At 41.4% G+C, this 22,761-nt stretch overlaps 2 protein-coding genes and 1 long non-coding RNA gene across 5 annotated transcripts in view; 2 read left to right on the forward strand and 1 right to left on the reverse strand.

Moving 5' to 3' along the window:
• The window catches only part of LOC146557554 (bromo adjacent homology domain-containing 1 protein), a 29,793-nt gene extending 20,995 nt beyond the window's left edge, over positions 1-8,798 (forward strand). For both annotated transcript variants that reach the window (XM_085246296.1, XM_085246297.1), the window contains exons 3-7: positions 1,492-1,850; positions 2,125-2,284; positions 2,426-2,505; positions 4,206-4,297; positions 4,548-8,798. In XM_085246296.1, the coding sequence (XP_085102422.1) occupies positions 1,492-1,850; positions 2,125-2,284; positions 2,426-2,505; positions 4,206-4,297; positions 4,548-4,737 (881 nt within the window). In that variant the 3' untranslated portion in view covers positions 4,738-8,798. The remainder of the gene's footprint in view (positions 1-1,491; positions 1,851-2,124; positions 2,285-2,425; positions 2,506-4,205; positions 4,298-4,547) is intronic.
• A 1,526-nt stretch (positions 8,799-10,324) lies between these two features.
• LOC146557555 (uncharacterized) lies at positions 10,325-19,631 on the reverse strand. Its single transcript, XR_014888494.1, has 2 exons — positions 19,203-19,631; positions 10,325-10,623 (listed from the first exon to the last, which is right to left on the reverse strand). It is a non-coding gene; the product is annotated as an uncharacterized LOC146557555 (long non-coding RNA).
• LOC146557556 (uncharacterized) lies at positions 12,347-22,458 on the forward strand. Of its 2 annotated transcripts, none has more exons than XM_085246299.1 (7): positions 12,347-12,655; positions 17,644-17,838; positions 18,403-18,532; positions 19,285-19,386; positions 19,826-19,857; positions 19,957-19,983; positions 20,281-22,458. In XM_085246299.1, the coding sequence occupies exons 1-7, from the start codon at positions 12,496-12,498 to the stop codon at positions 20,553-20,555; spliced, it is 921 nt and encodes a 306-aa protein (XP_085102425.1). In that variant the 5' UTR covers positions 12,347-12,495; the 3' UTR covers positions 20,556-22,458. The 2 variants fall into 2 exon arrangements, with proteins under 2 accessions (XP_085102425.1, XP_085102424.1); XM_085246298.1 differs by lacking the exon at positions 12,347-12,655 and adding an exon at positions 16,861-17,262.
• The last annotated feature ends 303 nt before the right edge of the window (positions 22,459-22,761 follow it).

Raw genomic sequence — 22,761 nt, forward strand, 5'->3', positions numbered from 1 at the left:
GGAAGCCGAGGGGTTGTCACATGATTCGGAAGGCTTTGTGGGCATTGTAGGCTCAGCCAATCAGAGCCAGCGGATTTCGTTACTACAGAAATATTGCCGTTCAGTCCCTTTGTAATTTGAATTTTTCGTGAAACGGGGTATTCGTAAGTCGGGGTTCCACTGTATATATCTATCTATCTAGCATGAGCCACATGAACCTTAAATTATGTGTGTGTATATATAATTTAAGGTTCATGTGGCTTATGCTAAAGATAAGTAGCCAGCTGTGTCATCTTTGCTGACGATACAAACATTTTTTGCTCTGGTGATGATCTGCAGAATTTATTGGAGGATATGACTAATGAAATAAGTAAAGTGAAGTTCTGGCTTGATAAAAACAAATTATCATTAAATTTGAATAAATCTAAACTTATGTTATTTGGAAATAGTAGTTTAAATACTAATGCAAAGATTCAAATAAATGGTGTTGATATTGAAAGAGTCAGTGAGAATAAATTTCTGGGGGTAATAATAGATGAAAAACTTAACTGGAGAGCTCACGTAAGATATATTCATTCCAAAGTATCACGAAGCATTGCAGTACTAAACAAGGCAAAACAGGTATTCGACAGAACATCACTTCATATTCTCTACTGTTCACTGGTTTCACCATACTTAAGCTATTGTGCAGAGGTCTGGGGCAATAACTATAAAACCACATTACATTCACTTTTTACTCTTCAAAAGAAAGCAATTCGAATCATCCACAATGCAGGTTATAGGGAACATACAAACTCACTATTTTTGCAGTCTGAAATATTGAAAATTGACGATATAGTGAAATTCCAAACAGCACAAATTCTATTCAAAGCAAAAAATAAAGAACTGCCAGGTAATATTCAGAGTATGTTTTTTTTGAAAGAAGGAAGTTATAATTTAAGGGGTTTTTGTAACTTCAAAACAATGAAGGTACGTACTACAAGAAAAGGCTTTTGTGTTTCTGTTCAAGGAGTGAAACTATGGAACAAACTGAATATGGAATTAAAGCAATGTCCAAACATAAAACTGTTCAAAAAGAGTTATAAAAATATGATCTTCTCGATCTATAAAGAAAAGGAAAATATTTAAATTAAGTGAATGTCTCTATTTAAAAACAAACAAACAAAAAATTCACGATGTGATATTATAGTATATAGTATATCAGAAATCTGTTCACTATTTTTATTACAAATTATATCAGTAAGGAAGCTGACTAAATATTCACTGATAATTTATGGGACAGGGGTGGGATTAAATAAGTGTATACTTCTTCCCACTCCCTTTCAACATGTAAATTAATCAGAATGTTTTTTTGTATGTAATTTGTATAGTATATTTTTTTTCTCTCATTTCTTTTCTAAATGTACTTGTATATTGTTCACATGTTGAAATAAATTACCAATCAATCAATCTACCATTTGATGGGGTTCAGAAGTTCCTTTGCTTATTGTTACTGTCACCTTTTTGTTTCAGAGGGTTACCCCTCCCCTCAGGGTGATCACAACCCTTCCCTTCTGGTTCCCCCCACCATGCCCATGTCCAGCTGCCCTCTGTCCAGCGTGCCCACTTCCACGCAGACTAAACCCCACCTACTGAACCACCTGTCTGGACGAGACCAGCCCCAGGCTAGGCTAAAGCTAGCCAAGGAGTGCCCAAAGAGCACCAAGCCCTCCGGTGACTCTCTGTCCGTGGGCCGCGCACAGCTATCGACAAAGGAGTCGCCATCTGTGCCAAGCCTCAGCAGCACCAAACAAAAGAGGGTCAGCCGCAGACGTGCCACTAATGGCTGGCTACCTGTTGGAATGCCCACAGAGAGGGAGGTCTTCATCGCGGTAGGTTTTTTGAGAGTCCATCTCTGTACGATGAAGATGATCAGCATATTAGAGAGCTTCTTGTACGAAGGAAAACCTTCTCTATTCCAAATACCTGACCAGTGGAAACCTTAGCATCAACACAACTGCCTTCCACAAGGACAAAGAAATTGTCTCTTGAGGGAAAAGTTAATTGTGTTTTGACCATACAGCTTTGTGTGACAGATTCCTTTTTGTCTTTATAATGAGAATTATATCTTTCCTTATTGTGTTTGCGCGCTCGTGTGTGTCTCAGGGAGAGGATGAGACGGCCCTGCGGCAATGTTACGAAGGAGTCGAGAGGGACGGTGAAGTGATACGTGTGAGAGACTCTGTGCTGCTACGATCAGGCCCCAGGAAGAAATCCCTCCCATATGTTGCCAAGATATCAGCGCTGTGGGAGGACCCCAAAACAGGTAAAAAAAGATCAGGAGAAGGGGGGAGATTATGATGCGATACAGTGGTGCATGTGTATTGATGGATGACCGGAGGAACATATGGCCAAGCTTGTTTACCTCTGTGTGTGTGTGTGTGTGTGTCTTAATGTGATCCCTCAGGAGAGCTGATGATGAGTCTTTTCTGGTACTACCGACCTGAGCACACACAGGGAGGCAGAGATCCCAGCACACACTGTGAGGTGAGGCAGAGATTTGGAGCCAAGATGTTTGTGCAGACAAACAGTAACAGCACAGATCTGTGTGTATGTTAGACAAGAGAAGGTACAATCAACATTCATCAAATAAAAACACTTTATTTGATTTACTCCATTAGCGAAGGATTACGTAATCAGTATCCTCTAAGGAAAAAAATGACACCATGAAGTGTGTGTGTGTGCGCTTATGTGTTGTGTGTAAGAATAGATGAAGTCAAAATATATAAAGTATAGCACTGTGCAAAAGTCTTGAGCCACTATTCGTTTCTATATATTAAGCTAAGAAAATGGGACATTGGTGCAGCAGTTTATTGAAATATTTGCAAGGATAATAGTTCAGGTTTCTTGAAGGACATTCAGAGTTCTTCTTTGGATGTTGGCTGATTTTATTCTCTGTACTCTGTTACAGTGATCCCACACTGCTTCAGTAATGTTTAGCTCTGGGCTCTGGGGAGGCCAATCCATGACTGACAGTGTTCCACTGTGTATGGTTTTACTGCATTAGCAGCGTGTTTGGGATCATTTCATGGAAAAAAGAAACAGTTACCAATCCAGATAGTATTGTATGGTAGATTTCTGTTTATAATTCCATCATTTATGACAAGATCCCCAAAACCGAAGGGCCAGATGTATCTCTCGGGTCCTGAGTCTGGTCTTTTTCCAGTTTTTAAGGACATGGCTTTCAGATACATGTCCAGTTTCCTCAAATCTTTTAAAGGCATACTACACACCATGCTGACATGTGTCACATGTTCAGCTAATAGCTCTTTGGGAATAATCTTGTTGGTGCAAAAATACAGTTTTACAGCTGTCTTATCTTTGGCGTCTTTTGATTCAGCTAAAGAAATTGAAGCAAATGATGTTTTTTTGCAGCAGGCTGATAGTAAAAGAGTGCCTAATGTTAAAATTGGTGCTTCTCTAAGTTGTCTGCTATGTGCAGACTCGAGACAGGCTCATCCCTTGAGTTAGGTGTCTTTTTTATGCTTGAATCATTCACAGGTCAGTGTGAACAAACAAAAAAACCTTAATCATTTACTGAAAATGGTCAGGTACAAGGACTGGACTGAAAGTGAGTGAAAAAGCAAAGAAAACTTTGAAAGATCCTTAGAAAGCCTCGAACTGTTGCTCAAGACCACTTTAAAAGATGATAAGAAAGTCTGTCTCTTCTTGAAGGGTGACCCAAGACTTTTGCACACCACCGCAGCCATGAAATTTATTCTTTATTTAATTTTCATCACTTTGTTTAAAGATAATGCAGTTTTTATCGATGGAACAGTTTGTGCTCGTGCAACATGTGTAAGAAAATTATGTGCAATGAGGAGGCTACTGTCGCTGCTCTGCCCTGAAACTGTGGATAGTTAGTTTGCTCTTCAGTCTGACCATAAAGCCCAAAAATGATATCTCTCTGACCTCAGACGTGCACAAGCCAAGAACAGGAAAGATAAACGATTTTACTTCTAGAAATGTTCTTTTTACAATGGCACGTGTTGAACAGAGCAGGATTTTGTGTGTGTGTCTTTGGCAGTACATAAGGTAGAAACAAAAAGGCAAAATCCTGTTGCTAATGAACAATTATAGTTCCCACTGTGCTCTTAGTACAAAAGTGTAATTTCGTCATTATTCGCCGAGCACAATAGGAAACGCTTAACAGAGATGTGACTCTTCACACCTGCTGTTGATTTCAGAATGAGATTTTCGCCTCTCGGCATCAGGATGAAAATAGCGTGGCCTGCATAGAAGACAGATGCTATGTTCTCCCACTAGCCCAGTACTGTAGGTAAGTAACGAACACGGTAATTGTTGCTAGAAGAAAAAGTCTTTTCACAAGGTTTGAAGTTTGAAATGAACAGCTCAGCTTTGACGACACGTGGAAGCTTTTTTTTTAAATCACACACTGGTGACACTACAACTGTTAATGAATTTGCAGGAACATGAACACTTACCGTGATAACCTTTGTGAAAAGAAGAAAATGAAGGCAGAGAAGCAGGAAAGTTGCCTTTTAATTAATTTTCCTCTCCCTTCCTAGATTTTGTGCCTTGGTGAAGCGGCGTGCTGAAGGTGCCCCGCCTGGCAGTGCCAGTATGGTGCCCTGCCGCCCCGACTTTGCCCCTCCTTCCCACCGCTGTGTGCCCACAGACGTCGACCCCGAGTTGGTGTATCTCTGCCGGCACGTCTACGATTTTCGTTACGGTCGCATCTTGAAGAATCTGCAGTAGAGGGTGGAGGGCTGTTGCACCTTTTGAATTAATCGTCAATGAAGCACCGCCCCATCCCGCACAAAGAAGAGGGAGTGAAGGGGCTGAGGGACTTTTTTTGTTTTGTTTTGTTTTTATCCAGTGAGCACCTCACAATCAGAGGGAAGGGGGTGGTGATGGGGTGAGGTCGTCTATTGGGCCAATACGAAGCACAGATCCCTTTAGCTGGAATGTGGTAGACAGAGCACCAATGTTTTCTGGTTTTGGTTTTGGAAGAGAAAGGAGTGATAATTCATTCTTCAGATCAGATTTTGTTTTTAATTTTTAAAAGCTTCCACCACACTCTGAGGTTTCAGCCTCCAATCGCTTCCCTGCCAGAATTGCTGAACGCCAGGCCGAGCTGGGCTGCTGTCAGGACTGTGTTTCCCCTCAAGCGTCTTAGCACAACAATCATGTTTGTTCCATTTGTAAGCCAGTGGCTCAGGGATGGTCCGGCACAGAGGCGCTGCTGGGGAACACAGGCCTGCGCTGTCCGCTCGGCGTTAACGGTGCTCAAGCAGCGAGAGTGAAGGAGCAGCTAATAGAGAGTGTCGTCTCATTTCTCCCGATTTCGAACCCGCATGAGTCTGCGCGTGCGTGTCAGAGAGAATGGAGAGCAAGTGTGACTCCGGGGTGAATGGATAACTGTCGCCATGTGTGATGTTTTTTTTTTTAGTTTTTTTTTTTTTTAAGGAAGCTTTCAGGCAATCAAAACCAAAACAAGCAGCTTCTCTTCTCCTGACACTGACCGAAACCTTTTCATCTCAAGTGATGAGCTGCGCAAAACTAAAATGATTGCACCTGAACGGGGTTCGTGAGACAGTCCTTTCCCTACTAGACTCGAGCAAACTAGAGCAGGGCTCTTTTAACTTTGTTTAGTACGGACCAGTGACACTAAAATGTCTCGCGATAGATTCGAACCAGTAAAAAAATAAACACACGTGGTGAAAGATGTCGAAGCAAACTGTAATCTCAGCTACTTGAAGAAGAGGCTCCCTTATGGGTTTTTGGTGGTGTCGTGTATACTTTTTCACATTTACTCCTGTGACTTGCCTTATGACTTGCAGGGAGAGCTTCAGGCAGCTACGTCTCGCCACATCAAACACTGAAGCGGTAGAACAGGGTGCACCTGCAGTCCTTGGAAGTAGGGTTTGGTTCAGTCTACGTGGCTCTCTTACAAACAGTAAAAGGTCTGAAAATAGTGGAGAACATCTTTTGTACATTTTTACAGCAAAAAGTTTCGTTGGCTGTTCGCTCGGCAAAGAGAAAAGCATGAATTTGTCAGCTTAGATGTGATGCGCTTGGCATTTGTGCACCCTCTCTCCAAAAGAAAGGCGGATGACATTAGCTACCGATTGTTTTTTCTGATCGCCGATACAGCTCAATACCCCCTCTCTGCCAAGATAAACCAAAGGATGTCTCACGCAAGCCAGAATTCCCGTCTCCACCCTCACTCCTCTCCGTCAGCGCTTCTAGTCCTCACTTCCTTGTTCTATTGCACTAATCCATTCCTTAATTACTACACATGCGTTCAACTTCCAGCTACTTAATATTGACGCCGGGTGGGGTGGGGCTCACTGTATATCATTTCTTTGTGTGTGTGTGTGTGTGTGTGTGTGTGTCTTTTTTGTACCTTTGTAGAAGGAAACCGTGAGGATGTCGTGGCTGCTTTTGTCAGTGCAAACTGTGTATTTCTATTACTTAACCAGTAGAGGAGTCAAGTCAGCCAGCCAGCGTGTTTGTCATATAACCCGATGCTCGACATGTTGAATCATGGGATATCGCTCGAGTCATTCCATCCGATTTGTCAGTCAGCTCTAACGTACCTATATAATTATACAGTATATATATATATATACATGTATGTATCCACACTGTCAATGTGATTAGAGTTCAAATAGGCATCTGGATGGAGGCCTGACCCACTGTGCGGGCAGACGTAGCACCAAGCTGGAGGGCGTTTGGGTGGAGGTTTGGAGGGGCAGGTGGGCTATTTTGATACTTGTAAGTTGTGGCAGGTTTCTCACCACACTCTTCTATCGCCTTAACCTCGCAAGCGTTTTTTTTTTACTTGTGAGTGGTGTCGGAGTGCGTGATCGTGTACCTTTAACGGCATCAAGAGTAACCAGCTGCTTTCCCACGCAGCAAACGCCCCGTCCTTCAACGTTGGGTAAAGCCTGCAAAAGTTTTGACACACTAAAGCCATCCTGAACTTTTTTTCTCTATTTGAGCCGCACGAATCGTGACCCAAGACAAAAATCAAATCCTGATTATTGGGAGGTTTTTGCTTTTAAGTTGTTATTATTTCTATTAATCCCCAGATTCTTCAAAGAGGTAATATAAATAGATATATTCTCCTACTTTACGATTTCTCCTTATTAGGGATATTTTATTATGTCAGTTTCCTAAGATGGTGTATGCAGTATATTTTTAGACTTGCTATTTTTGGAAAATGAACGTAACTAATCGAGAGGATATGCATTATTTTTCTGTTTATTTCAGGTGAGTTTCAAAAACAATGAAATGTTAATTGAAATTTGACCAAATGGGGGAAAAAAAAACAATTAATGGGGACTGATGTATGACCTGAGGTTGGAGATAATAGGCCAATGGAAATCTCCCATCCAGCCAACTTCTAATGAAGTGTAGATATTTGAATCCAGGAAGCACCGGGCACTCTTTAAACAGACAGCCAATGCACAGTGTAGTATTTTTGCAAGTTCTGTAATGATTATATTTAAAGTAAGAAAAAAATATTTAAATCTAGTAAAACATATTAAGATTTAATTTTAACTTATTTGGAAATACTGTGTCTAATTGATGAACTATATCCTGTTTTCTTTGTGCTCCAGGATAGAAAAGATTTCTGTTCATTTGTAACAATAGAAATATTATTTAGAATTTTTTTTTCTTTAAATTATATCATTTTTAATTGGGTGGAGACCACAGTGAAGCTCACGCGAGCAGGCAGGGGAGAAAGCGCTCGCATGAAAACACGGGCTCGTGTTTTATCAGAATTCCCGTCTTTACATGCTGGAAAGAAAAAAAGTCCAACCTGACCTCAAGAATGGGGGGGGCAACTCTTCCAGGTCACATGCCGTGTGGAAGAATGTGGCAACGTGGTCACCTGAGCTTTTATTGATTGGTCCTATTAGGGGAGAGACTGATGGGACACCTGAGACAGGACAGAATGCCCCCTGGGTTTCAAGGAGAAGATCCCCCTCGGATACTGAAGTGGGACCAGTTTTCATCCTCTGAAACAAAAGTCACTGAGGGTCAGGAATTAGGCACTGTGTGAAAATTATTAGATTAAATGAAGTTTCTCCCTCCTGCATCAGATGACCACTCTTGCCCTTCTCCCAGATGTGCTGTTACATATTTGGCCCCTAGAGGGCATGAATCAGGTGTTGGAGAAGCATGTAGAGGAGTCACAAGGCCACATCCTAAACCCTTTCAGCAGCTTTTCCTTTTTTTCCTGCCCCCATTTTTTTTGAGTACTAGGAGAGATGCAGAGACTTCCTGGAAAATTAGATCAAGAAAGCTCAGCAAGGAGGCTGCCCCACGTTTTCCAGCCAGATTGTGTGTAGCTATCCACTCAAGTGAATTTCCTCCAAGCACCCCACAGGCACAGTCGCATCCTTCTTTAACATGGCAACAAGGCAGGGCAGGAAGTTTGTACGTGGCGTCCACAGTGGCGGGGTCACACACTGAGTAACCTGTGCTGATGCCTCACAGGAAGCGTGTCCACAGAAAGAAAAGTACCCAGAGCAACCCCTGAGATTCTGCTTTCTGTGTGGTCTGTATTGATGCTTATTGTTGGCGTATATTTTGGGTGGGGGGGTTACAAATTATAGTGAAAGGTCTAGATATTTTTGGAGTAGAGAAGCAATGTGTGTATCAGATTATTGTCACTTTGTCTTGCTCTCTGAAAAATCTCTTGGAATTTTTTTGTTAGTTTGTTTTTCTGAAGAATTCTATAACATCCCGACTGATTTAATGTTCGATTCAGAGAATATTTATAAATTTTAAGTCCTTTGTGAAAATTCTGTGTTTGTGTTTTTATTTCAGAGCTTTTAGTTTGTAAACTAATTGCAGGTTAATTGCGGTCACCTGACAGGTGTAGAGGTCATCTTGAAAGTTTATTTGGGTTAGATTCCTACCATTACAGGATTATGTGTTTCTCTTCAAGGTTATCTAATTTTGCCTGTGTGCAAACCTTAGAGGACGTTAGAGATTAGTTCACTGTATGCGATCAATACCGAGTTGATCAAAATTCCTCCACCAATGAGCCGTAGTGATGAACAGTGTCCACAGGAGGTCAGTGGTGTGACACCAGTGTTCAGGTCAGACAGGGTCGAATCCTACTCTGACCTCTACATTTAAGTATTAATAAGGGCACTGATTAGACAGTACGTGGTCATCTGTTAGTTTGAAAACAACAGGCGAAAGGTTTCAACCTTCCCCTGCCCGTTTTCCACGTCTCCGATTTCCCTCCCTTCATGTCCTCTGTCAGCAAAGTCATTATCTGCCTTTGCCCTTCATCCCTGTTCAGGCCTCAGGGCATTAGGAGCGTTCAGCACACACACACACACACACACCACACTGCAGGGCCTTAGTGTCTGTTACGCGGGGATAACAGCAGCCAGACCACAGGACGATTAGTGTGTCATAATAACATAACTAGCAGCACACTTTGACCTGAGAGGCCTCTCAAGTGCACCAGCCTGCTTAAAGACTAGTGGCTGCGTGGTAATGGAGCCGAGAGAGTATATTAAAAACTCACTGTGGGTGGAATAAATGGTGACCTCTTGTGAATAAGATAGCAGCGGAAAGCAGTTTAGGGTGGAATAAATGGCACTGATGTCAGTGTATTGAAATTGTGATGCCTTCATCTTAAACAAAGAAAAATGTGAGGGATCAGGGTCAATTCATTGTTTTTATTTCTTCATGCAAAAATAACAAAACAAAAGAATGTAAAACAAAAAAAATTCTTGTAGGCTAATCTTATTATTTTTATTTCTAAAACACATCCGCAGTCAGATAGGCCAGTTCCAAGTTTAACCCTTGTATGGTGTTCGGGTCTGTGAGACCCGTGTTCAGTTTTTTTCAAAAGAAAAATTAAACAATTAATTATTTTTTCACGTGTAAATGTGTTGTGTCTTTCCACTCACTCCACTTGATTATAACTGATTTATTTATAACATTTTATATAAAAGAAAAACGAGAAGCACATTAATTCATAAATGTGATCTAACAAAGGTAAAGGGAAAAAATTAACCATGTTTGCTGTTCATATGTCTTGTAATTGGGATGAAGTAAACATCTGTTGAGTAATTTAACATAAAATTGTTTGATAGTGTTAATTTGGAAAGCCAAAACTCTAGCGGGTCCACCAGACCCATGAACACTGGCTGAGTAACAAAAATACGAACACCACACAAGGGTTAAAAGGAAATGTTGCCGTCTGTCTTTTCCAAATCAAAAATTAGCTTACAACATTTTAAGTAATGAAACATTTTTTTTACAGGATGCACTATTTATCAAACGTATCCATCTTTTAAAGGCCACCTTTTGCATTTTTCCATACTATTATATAATTAATTTCAATTCATTTTATTTATACAGCACCAAATGACAACAACAGTCGCCTCAAGGCGCTTTATATTGTAAGGTAGACCCTACAATAATACATACAGAGAAAAACCCAACAATCATATGACCCCCTATGAGCAAGCACTTTGGTGACAGTGGGAAGGAAAAACCCCATTTTAACAGGAAGAAACCTCCAACAGAACCAGGCTCAGGGAGGGGCGGGGCCATCTGCTGCCACCGGTTGGGGTGAGAGAAGGAAGACAGGATAAAGACATGCTGTGGAAGAGAGACAGAGGTTAGTATATATTAGTTAATTAGAATATATACAGTTTTGCATCACTGGTCCGTACTAAATATTGTTTTGATCCCAATGGGAAATTGTAACATTATTACAAAGAAGTCAGGCATGTAAATCTTCACCAGAACCCTACTGATAATGTAGCAGGTGATCACTGGTCAATTGAAATGAATATTGAAATGAATTTACAATATTCAGATAAAAAACATGCATGGGTATGTCACATACCGAAATATATTTATAGGTTATATATACAGATAAACTATAGAAATCCATTTAATTGATAATAGTAATTATAACCAAAAGTAACACCAAACCTTATTTAAACTTTTGAATAATACTTCAAATGTGAGTTTCTTTGTCTCTTATGTTTTATTTACTTTTCCCCTTTGTTTTCTGTAATGGTTTTGTCATCATTAGAAAGCTCCCATCCTTCATAACAGTCTCAGAGTTCTGATAATTGAAGCACAAGTTAATTCATACACAGAAACATGAAGTCACAGCCTGTTGTCCTCTATATTTCTTTGTTTAATACATTTATACTAAAACTAGCCTCTCGAATACTGTACTGAAGTACAAAACATTATGTGCTTAATGATTAATCAAGCAGGTACAATATTAAAATACTGGTGAATCACATAATACATGGGTAAAAATAAGACAATAATGTGATGTGATAGAATATGTAGAGAAAAACAAATATTTTTTGATTTCCTATGTAAGTATATAGTTCGGCTACAACAGCATCGATCCACCAGAGATGCACCTCGCCATGGCAGCAAGTTGGATGGGCAAGAAGCAAAATAGTTTTCCATGTATTAACATTCACATACTGCATTCCCCATTTATGCTTGATCACAGTCAAACTGTTTCATGATTTTCATTTCAATTATTTCAACAGCAGTAAGCATAGGGCACAAAAAATGGCATTAAGAATTAACTTAAGACATTAGATAACCAAATATTAAAAATAAAACATTCTGCAGACTCAAGGTTGTCCTTTATGTATGAAGCCAGAAAGCTGCTTTGACAGATCAGCAAATGGAAGCATCTGCTAGAGAAAGAATCAATCCAGCAAATGCAAAATAGACAAAAAGCCAGCTTACACCGGGGGAGACCCTGACACAATTGCCTAACTAGCTTTTCATCTGCTCTTCTTTCTTTCTCTGTTGGTCTAATTACCACGTCCGGCTTATTGTCCTCCTGATGACTGTAATTAATCAAGTTCTGCTGCCTAATCTCTGAATCTCATCATCCTTACAGTACACCAGAGCCGGCCACTCCGGATGGTATCCTGATGTAAGCTGTTTTGGGGAGTGCAATTGTGTGCGTCTCTGCAACTTTGCATGCAACAGCAAATTGCATGGTTCCACCCTGCTGTTTGTTTTCTTTTCTTTCTTTTTTTGTTGGCAGTGTTTATCCTCTGCATACAGGTCAGTAATTGTTACTCATCTTCTCCTCCTCCTTAGAGCAGTAGGTGGATGTTTGCAGACAGGAGTTGAGCTATTTATCTTCCAAGAAGGTTTATTTAGCATCAAAGTGTTCTCCCTAACTGAGGCCTCCTTGGCTCCTGTCTACAGAGAGAGAGAGAGAGAGACTCCTACTGTCACAGCCTTGTCCTCTCTTGAGCTTCAGATGGCTTACCGGCTCCTTAATCTGTCCTATGAGTGACATCACCCTCTGCCAGCACGCTCCACTTATTTCTTACAGGACAGCAGGCGAGAGGGAGGGAGGGAAAGCATTAGGTGGTGTCCACTGGTTTGTTAGGAAAGGTGAATTAGCTCAGCAGCAAAGCTTTGGAGAGTAAGTAAGAGTAAGGTGGGATCCTGCTTGCACACTTTGTCTGGGCTATGGCAGAAGGCACAGCGGAGGGAGACAGTCACATGGAGGAGCTGCTGGATCACGGTCTAGGCATGGAGGAGACAGCCCACGGCCTCCTGAGGAGGCCCTCATTGAAGGAGAGCTACCACAGCGACTCCCTGCTGGCACCAGACACTGACTTCATGACAGGTATACGGCCACAGCAGCTCGTTCTCTCACGTACATCACTTCCATGTAGTTTTGGTCTGACATCTGCTTGCACACAGATGCATGGAGGAGGACGCTAAGCCCAAAGTAAATGAGCTGGTATGTGAAAGAACAATTACACAGCTATTTTCACTATTATTGCTGTGCATTCCTCATATACAGTGGCAGAGTGTGTGTTGGATGCAACACGTAATGCAATACACACAGTTCTCACTACACAGGCCACTTTATTAGTTACAGCTGTGAAATCTCCTCTGAGACAAGTTTGGCATTTTAACATTTTACTCCTTAAAACCTCAAAGCTAAACCAACATTAAAGATAAAAGAACAGTTAGCTTTTTGACGTAAAAAAAAAAAACTGACCAAAAAAAGCAGAGCTGATGCACAACTGTTGTTTTGCATTGCACAGAATTTTGCAGGTGGTTCTAAGGTAAAGGGTCTGTGTGGCGTATGAATAAATCTTACAATGAAGAGAAAGAGAACTCGTGCATGCATGATTTCCAATATGACAGATTTATTCAAATCAGTTTGTTATTTGTGTCCAGAAAACAAAATGAAAACAAATCTGAGCTGGAAACTTTGTTTGAAGAAGAATGTGACTCAACAGGTGTGTCTGACAGAACCTTTTAAGAACCTGATCGCTCTCTTTTCAGGCATAAATTATTGTTGTTACGATTGCTTTTAATGACACGTTTTGTTTTTGTTCTGTTTCTTTCACATTCTCATAAATACACTGGCTAAAAAACAACAACAAAACCAATAAAAAAAGATCTTCCCAGGCTGCTAGATTGCTGTTGCTGGACCCTATTGGTTGTCAAACAAGAAAAAGCCAAACACTAATCCTAAACATCTCTCTTACTTCTCACATGTGACATAGTCATAGTCAAGCTGTGGGTGTTGTGGGATGTGTCTTATCTGAGAAGATTTGGGGAAATGCCCTGTCCCTGCTGGGATATTAGCATCAGTGGACTAACATGTGAAGGACTGCGTGCGCACACGTGGCCTGTGTGTGTGTCAGGCTGCTGACTGCTGATACGAGCAGACGGTTGCCGTTCCTCCATTCAAGAGGCGCCAGCTGCAAACCGAGATTAAAACGCTCCATTGGCTCTCCGTGCTGCAGTTATAGCTCAACGTATTTGCATTTTGCTTAAATGTATATAAGTTTGTGAAGTTTGGAAGCCTTCACTGCGATAACTTGGCAGTGCGTGCGTGTGACTGTGTTTGAGAAACAGCAGATATACTTAATGCACGGGGCTGCATGTGTGTTTACATTTGCCTGAGCAGCGCTGAGGGTGCCTGCCTGTTCTTTGTAGGGCCGAGTTAGTGCAGAGACTGAGCTCTGGGCTGCTAATTCCATTTTACAGCACTGGGATTATGTGCTATTCTAATCTCAGTCCCATATGGGCTGCGTGGAGGTAGCACGAGGATGATGTCATGGTCAGGACAGGAGGAGAAACAGAAGATCACATGCCTACACAAAAATCACAACTCTCCATGAGAGGCGGATTACTGCCTGAATAATTACACTGAAAATCGTCATCCTGGACAGGTCAGCGCTTAGACTCGATTCTCAAAGGAACTACGGCAACAAGTGAGAGTTAAAAATAGTTTGAACGTGCACTTTATGCACTTCACAGACGCTACATTCTGAAAACATTGAAAGCATTCAAACAACAGTGTAAGTTCCAAACCTGTCCACGTGATTGGAGTTTAAACTGCATATTATATAATAGTGGTCAATGCAGTTGAGATTATTATTATTATTATTGTTATTATTATTATTTCCATCTGATTCATCGTTTGGTATGAGTGTATTCATTTAAATGCATTATCAGGGATTGTTACATTTAGTCCTCTTACTGAATCTGGAAAATTGTAAAATATTCAAAGTAAAATCCCCCATCAGTATGAAATAGTGTAATATTACTGCTGTATTTAAGACTGGGCTCATTTTAAAACTTTATGCTCAGCATCATATATTCTATAAATTGCTGTCCTGTGAGTGCCACATATCTATGAAAGAAAATCAATTGTTCATGAGCTCAGAAAAACAGTTTTCAGAAAGAATTTAAAAATAAAATAATGAAGAAAAATCAGCTGAATTAAAAGGCTTGAGCAGTGTGCTGGTTAATTGTTAACTGTCAACAGGGAGGGATTCAAATGAAAAATCAGTGTGAAGTGTTGGCAAAACAGCTGATTAAACATGGTAGACTGAGATATTCTCATAAATGCTAATCTGAAAGTGCTGTGAGGTGCACCTGCTTAACTTGGCTGTTTTATTCGATTGGACATGGTCACAGCTGCTGTCCTCTCTCCATCATTGTCAGCACTTTTCTTGAGTGCACTGAATGAGTTATTAACAGCTTTTTCAAACTCAATCTTTTCTACATCACACATGTTGACCGTGGGTGGTTGGCAAGAGGGAACTCATCTGGTACGATGCTAAATCACTGAAGCTCATTTACTTGCTAATCCTAGCTGTGTTTCTATATGAAGCCTCATGACAACTCAGTCTGAGACTAAAGGAGAGAGATCATTATACTTTAATTTAAGTTTATTTTTATATTTCATAAGCTGAGCAATGTTGCCTTGCTTGTCTTGAACTCCGCTGCTCGTGACTGACAAGTCACAATGATATCAGTGTTCTTGGGTTACTGTTTACATTCCCTTTTGGTTCTTCACACGTGGTTTTAAAAGATTAAGATTATGGTCAAAAATTCTAACTTGAGTCATCAAGAAAAAAGTAGGAGAGATCACAGTGGTTATTATCCATATTTTATATACAAATGGCAGCTTTTACATTAGCCCTAAGCTATTTGTTTATGTGTTACTTGTTACCTTTTTATCCACCAGTTCTTAACGCTAACTTTTTAAAACGTTGTAGCATTACTTTAGTTTTTCTGCCTTTTGTCCGTTTGAGGTATTCTTAACTACTGTTTGTTATACTCTTGCCCACTTTTAAGATATTCTTTAGTAATTTTATACTTTTAACCCCCCCCCCCTTTTTTTTTTTAGCTATTCTTAGCTACTCTTTAGCTATTTTATACTTTTAGCCTTTTTAAGCTTTTCTTGACTCACCTTTAGCTATTTTATACTGTAGTTCGGTTAAAATTCCAGATATTTATGCATTTTTTGCACTTTTAGTCACTTAACCATTTTTTGTTACTTTTCTATTACTATTTATATTTATATCTGTATCTATTACTCTTACCTATTACCATTATTAGTATATTCAGTTTAATTAATTAAACCCGAGAGCCTGTTCAGCTAAACGGATCTAGCAAGCAACCCATATGCTGTAAGTTTAAAGCCGCGGCTGTGCTTTACTGTGTGTCTTTTCCCCTTAGCTGAGCTATCGCTCAGCTTTCTTGTCTCCACTCTTTTATCACAATAAAGTACAAGGTGCAACAATTGTTACAAAATAAATCTACTGAGGCTAACACGTTTTCATGCAACAGTGGTATTATGGTTTGGACAGCTAACTCATTATGCTGATGTACTTTTTAATCAAACCAAAATGCTTACTTAATCAAATTAGTTGAGCTTCTTCACGATTTATCCTCACAGCCCCTGGCAAACTGGATAAGTACCCCCTCGGGTAAAAGCACCCCTGGTTGGGAATCAGAGTTTTTGTTGACTTAAGGAAGCAGATTATGCAACTGATCCCTGATCCTTCTTGTATATTCTGGCTGAGCACGACTGGGAAATGATGCCGCTCAGCCGACTCCTGTTTCACTGGGTTTTTTTCTTCTTAAATCCTGTGCAACCACAAAGATGCATTAGTTTTTATTTGTCTCTGCCTCATCCTCCCCGTTACTCAGAGTGACATCCACTGTAAACTGTAACTCTGTGGATGTGCAAGATGTTTACAGCTTCACGGCACAAGAACAAGCAGTGTCTCAGGTTTATCTCTGCTGCTTCCTCTCTGTGTCTCCAGCGCTGTTAGTGACAGGGGGCTTACGTGTGGGGGCGGGGTCAAAGAGGCTCAGGCTGTGGGATTAACATTGTAGTCTGTACACACGCACACACACATATACACACAGAGACACACATGCAAGTACACTTACACGTACACACAATTTAGGCTGGATTGGACGACTGCAGAGTTTTTAAGCATTATCAGCCCCGCCCCCACCTTCATACACTCTCATCCTGAGTAAAGGGCTTTAAGCTCTGTCATACACAACTGCACATCACAGATTGTACCCGGCGACCACCAAGGAAACGTGAGAGGATCTAAACACCAAGACCCTCATCTCCTGCTGCAGATGCTGTAATACCATTTGGATGCTCTAAAAAAAACAAAAGGCGGCTAAAATACCAGAAAGGCTGATCTTGTGTGTGTGTGTCTGTGTGCGACATAAGTGGAGCAAAAGAGATGAAATCTTAGTGGACGTCAACGCCAGCGGATCAAAATTAGATGGAGGGAGAGCAGGCCCGTCTGATAGGAGCAAGAGGAGGAACAAGCACTGAAAAAGTATGCTCGCGAGAGGAGAGGAAGAGGAGGAAGAAGTCTGGAGGGGTGGAGGAAGGCCCTGCTGGCCTGCAGAAGCACCCTGACTGCTCCTCAGCTTCCAGCATCTCCCATGGTAGCCACCTTTGACCCATTGTGACCGTGTTGGATTACAGATTGCCTGCAGTTAAAGATGAAGCAGAAATCACTTGAAGAGAAATGATGGTGGCAGAGGTGTTTTGGATGTGTGCTTTGACGCCATTGTTTACACGCTGCTGCATGGTGTCTGCGGGGATGATCTATGTCCAGCTGTGTGATGACCTCATTAGATTTCTACAGTGCAGCCATGAAAAAGGGAACGCTAAAGAGCTTGCCCCTCTCTCTGATTACACCTTCTATAGATCTTGATGTCAAGTCAGCTGCTTGCATCTATTTCAGGCAGGCAGTTGTTTAAAGGAAGCATTTTTTTCTAATGATAATGCAAAACATGTCATGCTATCTGTCCTCATATCCGCAGACGACCGCAGCTCGGCCAGCGGCCTGGATGTGGCCGATCGGCTGACATATCTCGAGCAGAGAATGCAGATGCAAGAAGATGAAATCCAGCTTCTGAAGATGGCTCTGGCTGACGTCCTGAAGAGACTCAACATTTCTGAGGAGCACCAAGCAGCTGCTTCTGCTGCTGCTGGCAGGAGAGCACCGGGGGCCAAAGGTGAGCAAAGATCTACTGTCATATCTACAAGCCAGTGGAAGGATTTCAGGTGTGTCGATACATAAAGTGCTTTAATCCCTCAGCCTGCTGTACACGAGAAGACATCGACTTTTTTATAGATTGTACATGATGTGCTTGATTCAGTCATTCTTCCTCAGGTGCATTTGCTAGAATGGGACTATATTATTAAAAATGTGCATAATGGAGAAAATAAAAGATGTTTTAAAGAGACGGGTTTTGTTTTGTTGATTAGGTCTATATGTAGTCACAGAGTAAATTGAATATCACAGTTTATCAAATCCAAGCATGTGTGCTCAAATTTTAGAGACAAATCTCACAAAGCAGAGTAAAGTATCGTGTTTGAGAAGCTGAATCAAATCATTTTTGTTTTGCTTAATCCCAGAGTCGTGCAAACCCAGTTATGTGCTCAGTGTTTAACGACAGAAATGCTAATAAAAATCCAGTCATGGCTTTTTCTCAAAAGGGACTTTGTGCAGGCAACAAAAAGAGCATTCACAACAAACACAGTTCACAGAATATGCGTGTGTGTGTTTGCTCCCACAGCCAGGCCAGTGTCTCTGGCTCTGCCCTCCAGAGCCCCCATGGTGACCCCCAGCACAGCTTCTCTGAAGAAGAGCACCACGCTGCCCTCCAGCACCACAACCAGGAACTACAGCCCAACACCACCCCGAAGGTACCCTGTCCTCTGGGAGGGAGCTGGAGATTATTTTCACTTTTTGAATATGTGCAGGAGATCACGTTGTGTATTTTCCAAGCCGACTTAAATGTCTGCCGTTAAACGAGGCATTAAATTTCTTTACTGCTCACTGTGGAACGATCTCACACAGCAGACCTTCTCACCCCACCTCACCCAGAAGAGAAGTCTAACGTATACGAGCGTGTGCTAATCAAGCAGCTTCAGTCTTCATTAGCGAGCTTCGCTTCTCATTATTTAACATGCAAAGGCAATCAGAAAGACAGCCTCCGGTATCTAAGAAACTGCACACGGATGCTCCGTAACGATCCCCAACACCAACCTCTTCTTTTTCAAAGCAATAAAGCGCCGCTCCATTTTCTGCACATCTCTTCCTCTCAATTACATTTCAAATGATACTGCTATTAGATAGCATTAGTTAGAGAGCATGATAAGCTATGTCTGTGGCACCTTAATGTGCTGGTGCTACATCTGGGCTACTCTGATATAATTGCACTGAGAGTGGTAAATCTCCATTCACTTAAAACCGGCCGCTCAGTATGAGGAAAAAGCAAGACGGAGAATCACCCTCATCATCGCGCTCATCTTTATTAAAGCGGGTTCATTTCTTTCCACTCTTATTTCACCTTTCTAATTAATCTCTCCTTACCTTCTGGCTCTTTCCTCTTTCTCTTCTGTGCTGTCCATTTCTTCTTTTTTTCTGACCCCACTCGCTCTTTTCGTCTTTCCAGCGGTGTGAAGAGCCCACCTGGTAGCGTGAAAGACAGCCCGTGTAAGACCGCTAGAACACGACCCGCCTCTGCAGCCTCGAGCAGCAAGAAAGTTCAGGACAGGTGAGAAGCTGTTATTGAATTTCTAAATTTACACACAAACAACAAACTTAGGCGTCTGTCAAATTTACAGCACAGTTGTGTAACAGTGTTTCAGATTTCTTTGCCCACGTACACACTTCTCACAAACCAGATCATGTGTGGATCTCTGCTGATTTCGAGGTGACTTACGGCCGATTTTGTTTCTAAATTTAAATCAAACTTATTTCCGCCCCAGACATCCTGTTTCAAGAGCAAACGCGGGGCACGAGCACAGGAAACCTTTAATTAGGCCTACTCAACCGGAAACTGATGTGTCAAGATTTCAGCCTTTTATAGTCGGATGAAATCTCCCTTCGGATCTGCTAACTCTCTCTTTCTGTCCCTGCATCTCTTTGTTTCTCTCTCCCACTCGTGTCCTCTGGCATCTCTGTATCATTTTCTCTCTCCGTCAACATAACAGCGGCAAACCCAGAGAGGATGCAGTGAATGTAGGTAAGTTGACTGGTTCCCGCCGGCAGCATTCAGAACAAGACTGTTAAAGAAACCCGGCGTTGTTTAACTCTGAATTGCATGTGTGTTGCTTTGCTGCAGGAACCAGGCGTGTGACACACTGCAAAGGTAGGCTTCTTCCCTGTCTGACACCTCCAGTAACGCAAAACGGCCACTGTTTACACTTATAATGAAGCGAATCGTGCTTGAGCTCCTGTTTTATCGTCATCTTTTCATATTTCCACATCTCACCATGACTTGTGTGCCTTCCCTCGCCCCTTCCACCCTTATTTTTTGTCTTTCTTTCATCCCATCCACACCCACAATCCGCCCTTCACGCTCTCTTCATCGCTCTCCTTTCCTGTCACTCCTCCACTCTTACCTCCTTCTCTCTCCGTCCTCACCTCACTTCACCGCTTCACTTAGTGACTATGCAGATCTATCTGAGCCCCCTCACAAGAAAGACTGGGTCTTCTGAAGCTGCCAAGTCCGCTTCTGCGGTGCCCGCCCACAGCGGGCCCGCGCCCACTCCTAATCGCCCTCAGGCGAAGAGGGGCGGCAAGCCAGAGGCGAGGAAAGCAACCCCATCCTTCACCTTAAACTTCCAGAAGACCTCAAGCGGCCAGAGCGCACCGCATGACACGTCGAGCTACAAGAGCCCCATCAAATCACCCAGCCAGTACTTTCAGATTTGTTACTGACACGCAGGTGGACCACAGAGGACAAGAGCTGCACTCTTCTGCTTCACTTTTAATGCACAAATAGGGAAAAGTGTGGACAATTTATTTTTTCCATCCCTGCTACTGAGCGTACTAAAACCCCAAAACAAATATGTGAAAGCCTCAACGAACCACTTGAAACCTACAAATACAGGTTTTGTTGCAATTCAGCAATTGGGACTTATTTCTGAGGATAGAGTGAAAGCTTTGATGCATTCGTAGCCACACCGCACAGCATAGCAATAGCTCAATTTGTCACACGCTGGTACCTGCACAGCACTTCACCGAAGGCCTGTGTTCACCGCTAATGTTTGTCTCCATCACGCTGCGTGAGAAGTTGCCGAGTGTGTGGGCACCGAGTGTGCGATGTAAGAGAGAGGCTGGGTTTTTTTTGTTGTTGTTGTTGTTGTAACTCAATGTGTGCCAGCGAGTCTGTTTGATGTGATGTTTTCGGTTTCGTAGCTGATGTCCCACCTTAGATCCCACCTTAGATTATTTACAGTGTGTACCCAGAAAGTCTCATTTTAAATCAGGAGAAACAATAAAAACAAACACTGTGAAAACACTTGTTGTGGTTCAGTTTAATGTGTGTGAGTGTGTGCATGTGGTGGTGGCTGGTACCATAATAAAAGAAAGAGGTGGTTTACAGCTGTGCTCCAGCTATCAGCTGCTCATAGCAACAAACATGGGGCCACTTTAATATGATGACAGCAACAGGCTTTTATGAGGTAGCTAAAAAGAACTAATGGCTGCTGAACACTTTGATGAGCAGTAAATTGTTGAAAATCACGTACTGTGACCTTTTTTTTAGCATTCAAGTGGAGATTTAAGAGAATTACAAGAGCAACAGTTTCTGGTTCTACAGTTTCCACAGCCTGCAATACTGGAACTCTGAACGCTCCAGTATTAGCTTTCGCAGATTTGATTGTTCCAAGCATATGAACTGTGAAAGATCTTGGAATTTTCCTTTCTCAGAAGAAAGCTGAGGATGAGGAGCCTCATGGAGTAAGCACACACAGCCAAACATTAGCTGGCCTGTTAACTTCAGCTATTACTCACACTGGCCCAAAGCTGTGTAACTGGACAGCAAATAGACTTTGTAATAGAGAGCCGGAAGGTTACAGGCTCTTTAACTCACACGCACTTTCCTTTGGCAAAGCCTTGAAAAGTCTAGGTGTGCAGTGAATGTGTCTATGAGCAGGTGCGTCACAATTGTTCAGGTGTCCTGTGATTCGTCTGCAATGTTCCCATGACTTCCCATGACATCGCTTTCCAGACTGTTCTCTCTGTTGAGGTCAGGAAAGCGATTCCGCTCCCTGAAGACCAACACAGAGAGACTGAGGAGGAGCTTCTTCCCGCAGGCGATACGGTCTCTCAATCACACCACCACACAGTACTGACCCACACATATGGTTCTTACACACACACTGGACTTTCTGGACTTTGGTTTTGCACAACACTGGTCACTATATTCTTCATTTCCGGTTAATACTTGTACAGCTGCTGTTATTGTGTATATATTTATTTATATTTAGATTTCTTCATACATTCTTATATAGTTCTATACTGTGTATTGTGTATTTTGTTGTACAGTTATTTTATTTTCAACTTTAATTTATATATTTATCTTTATCTTATTCTTCCCAGTTAAATTTACCCTTCATTCTAATTTGTGTTGTACAGTTATTTCATTTTTAACCTTAATTTATATTTTATTCCTTCCTAGTTAAATTTACCCTTTTTAATTTTTCATATTTATTTCCTTTCTTATTCATAGCCTTTTCCTTTTTTGTTTTCTTTAGGTCACGAGCAGTTGTCCAAGCATTTCACTACATATCGTACTGTGTATGACTGTGTACGTGACAAATAAAAATTTGAATTTGAATTTGAATTTGAATTTGAATTTTATCACATTGAACTTTTAGAGTAAGTGACAAACCAAAATGTTTCAGTCTAACCTCAAGATCAGTCAAACTAAAGCTTTCTGCTGAAATGCTGCCCACCCCCCCGTGGTGTTAGCAAGATCAGAGGTCATGAACTTTAAATACATGTACCATTAAAAAAAATTAAAAAAAATGTGTCATTAATCAGTTAAAATTGGAAATAAATAAGTCAATACATTTCTTGTGTATTTAAATAAATAAACTGAATTTTAATTTGAAGTAACTTATATATTAAATCAGTTACT

This window comes from Mchenga conophoros, linkage group LG15, assembly GCF_057382185.1.
Source record: "Mchenga conophoros isolate Kocher_MC1m ecotype Shallow Benthic linkage group LG15, M_conophoros_male_GT1.1, whole genome shotgun sequence".
Classification (NCBI taxonomy): domain Eukaryota; kingdom Metazoa; phylum Chordata; class Actinopteri; order Cichliformes; family Cichlidae; genus Mchenga; species Mchenga conophoros.

What these genes read in the sequence shown, in the direction of transcription:
- LOC146557556 (XM_085246298.1), top strand. Translation starts at nt 17,094, where the DNA reads ATGGAGGGAGAGCAGGCCCGTCTGATAGGAGCAAGAGGAGGAACAAGC. An exon ending in GAGAGCACCGGGGGCCAAAG is followed by an intron (nt 17,839 to 18,402) that starts GTGAGCAAAGAT and finishes TTGCTCCCACAG; the next exon opens with CCAGGCCAGTGTCTCTGGCT. An exon ending in AGCAAGAAAGTTCAGGACAG is followed by an intron (nt 19,387 to 19,825) that starts GTGAGAAGCTGT and finishes TCAACATAACAG; the next exon opens with CGGCAAACCCAGAGAGGATG.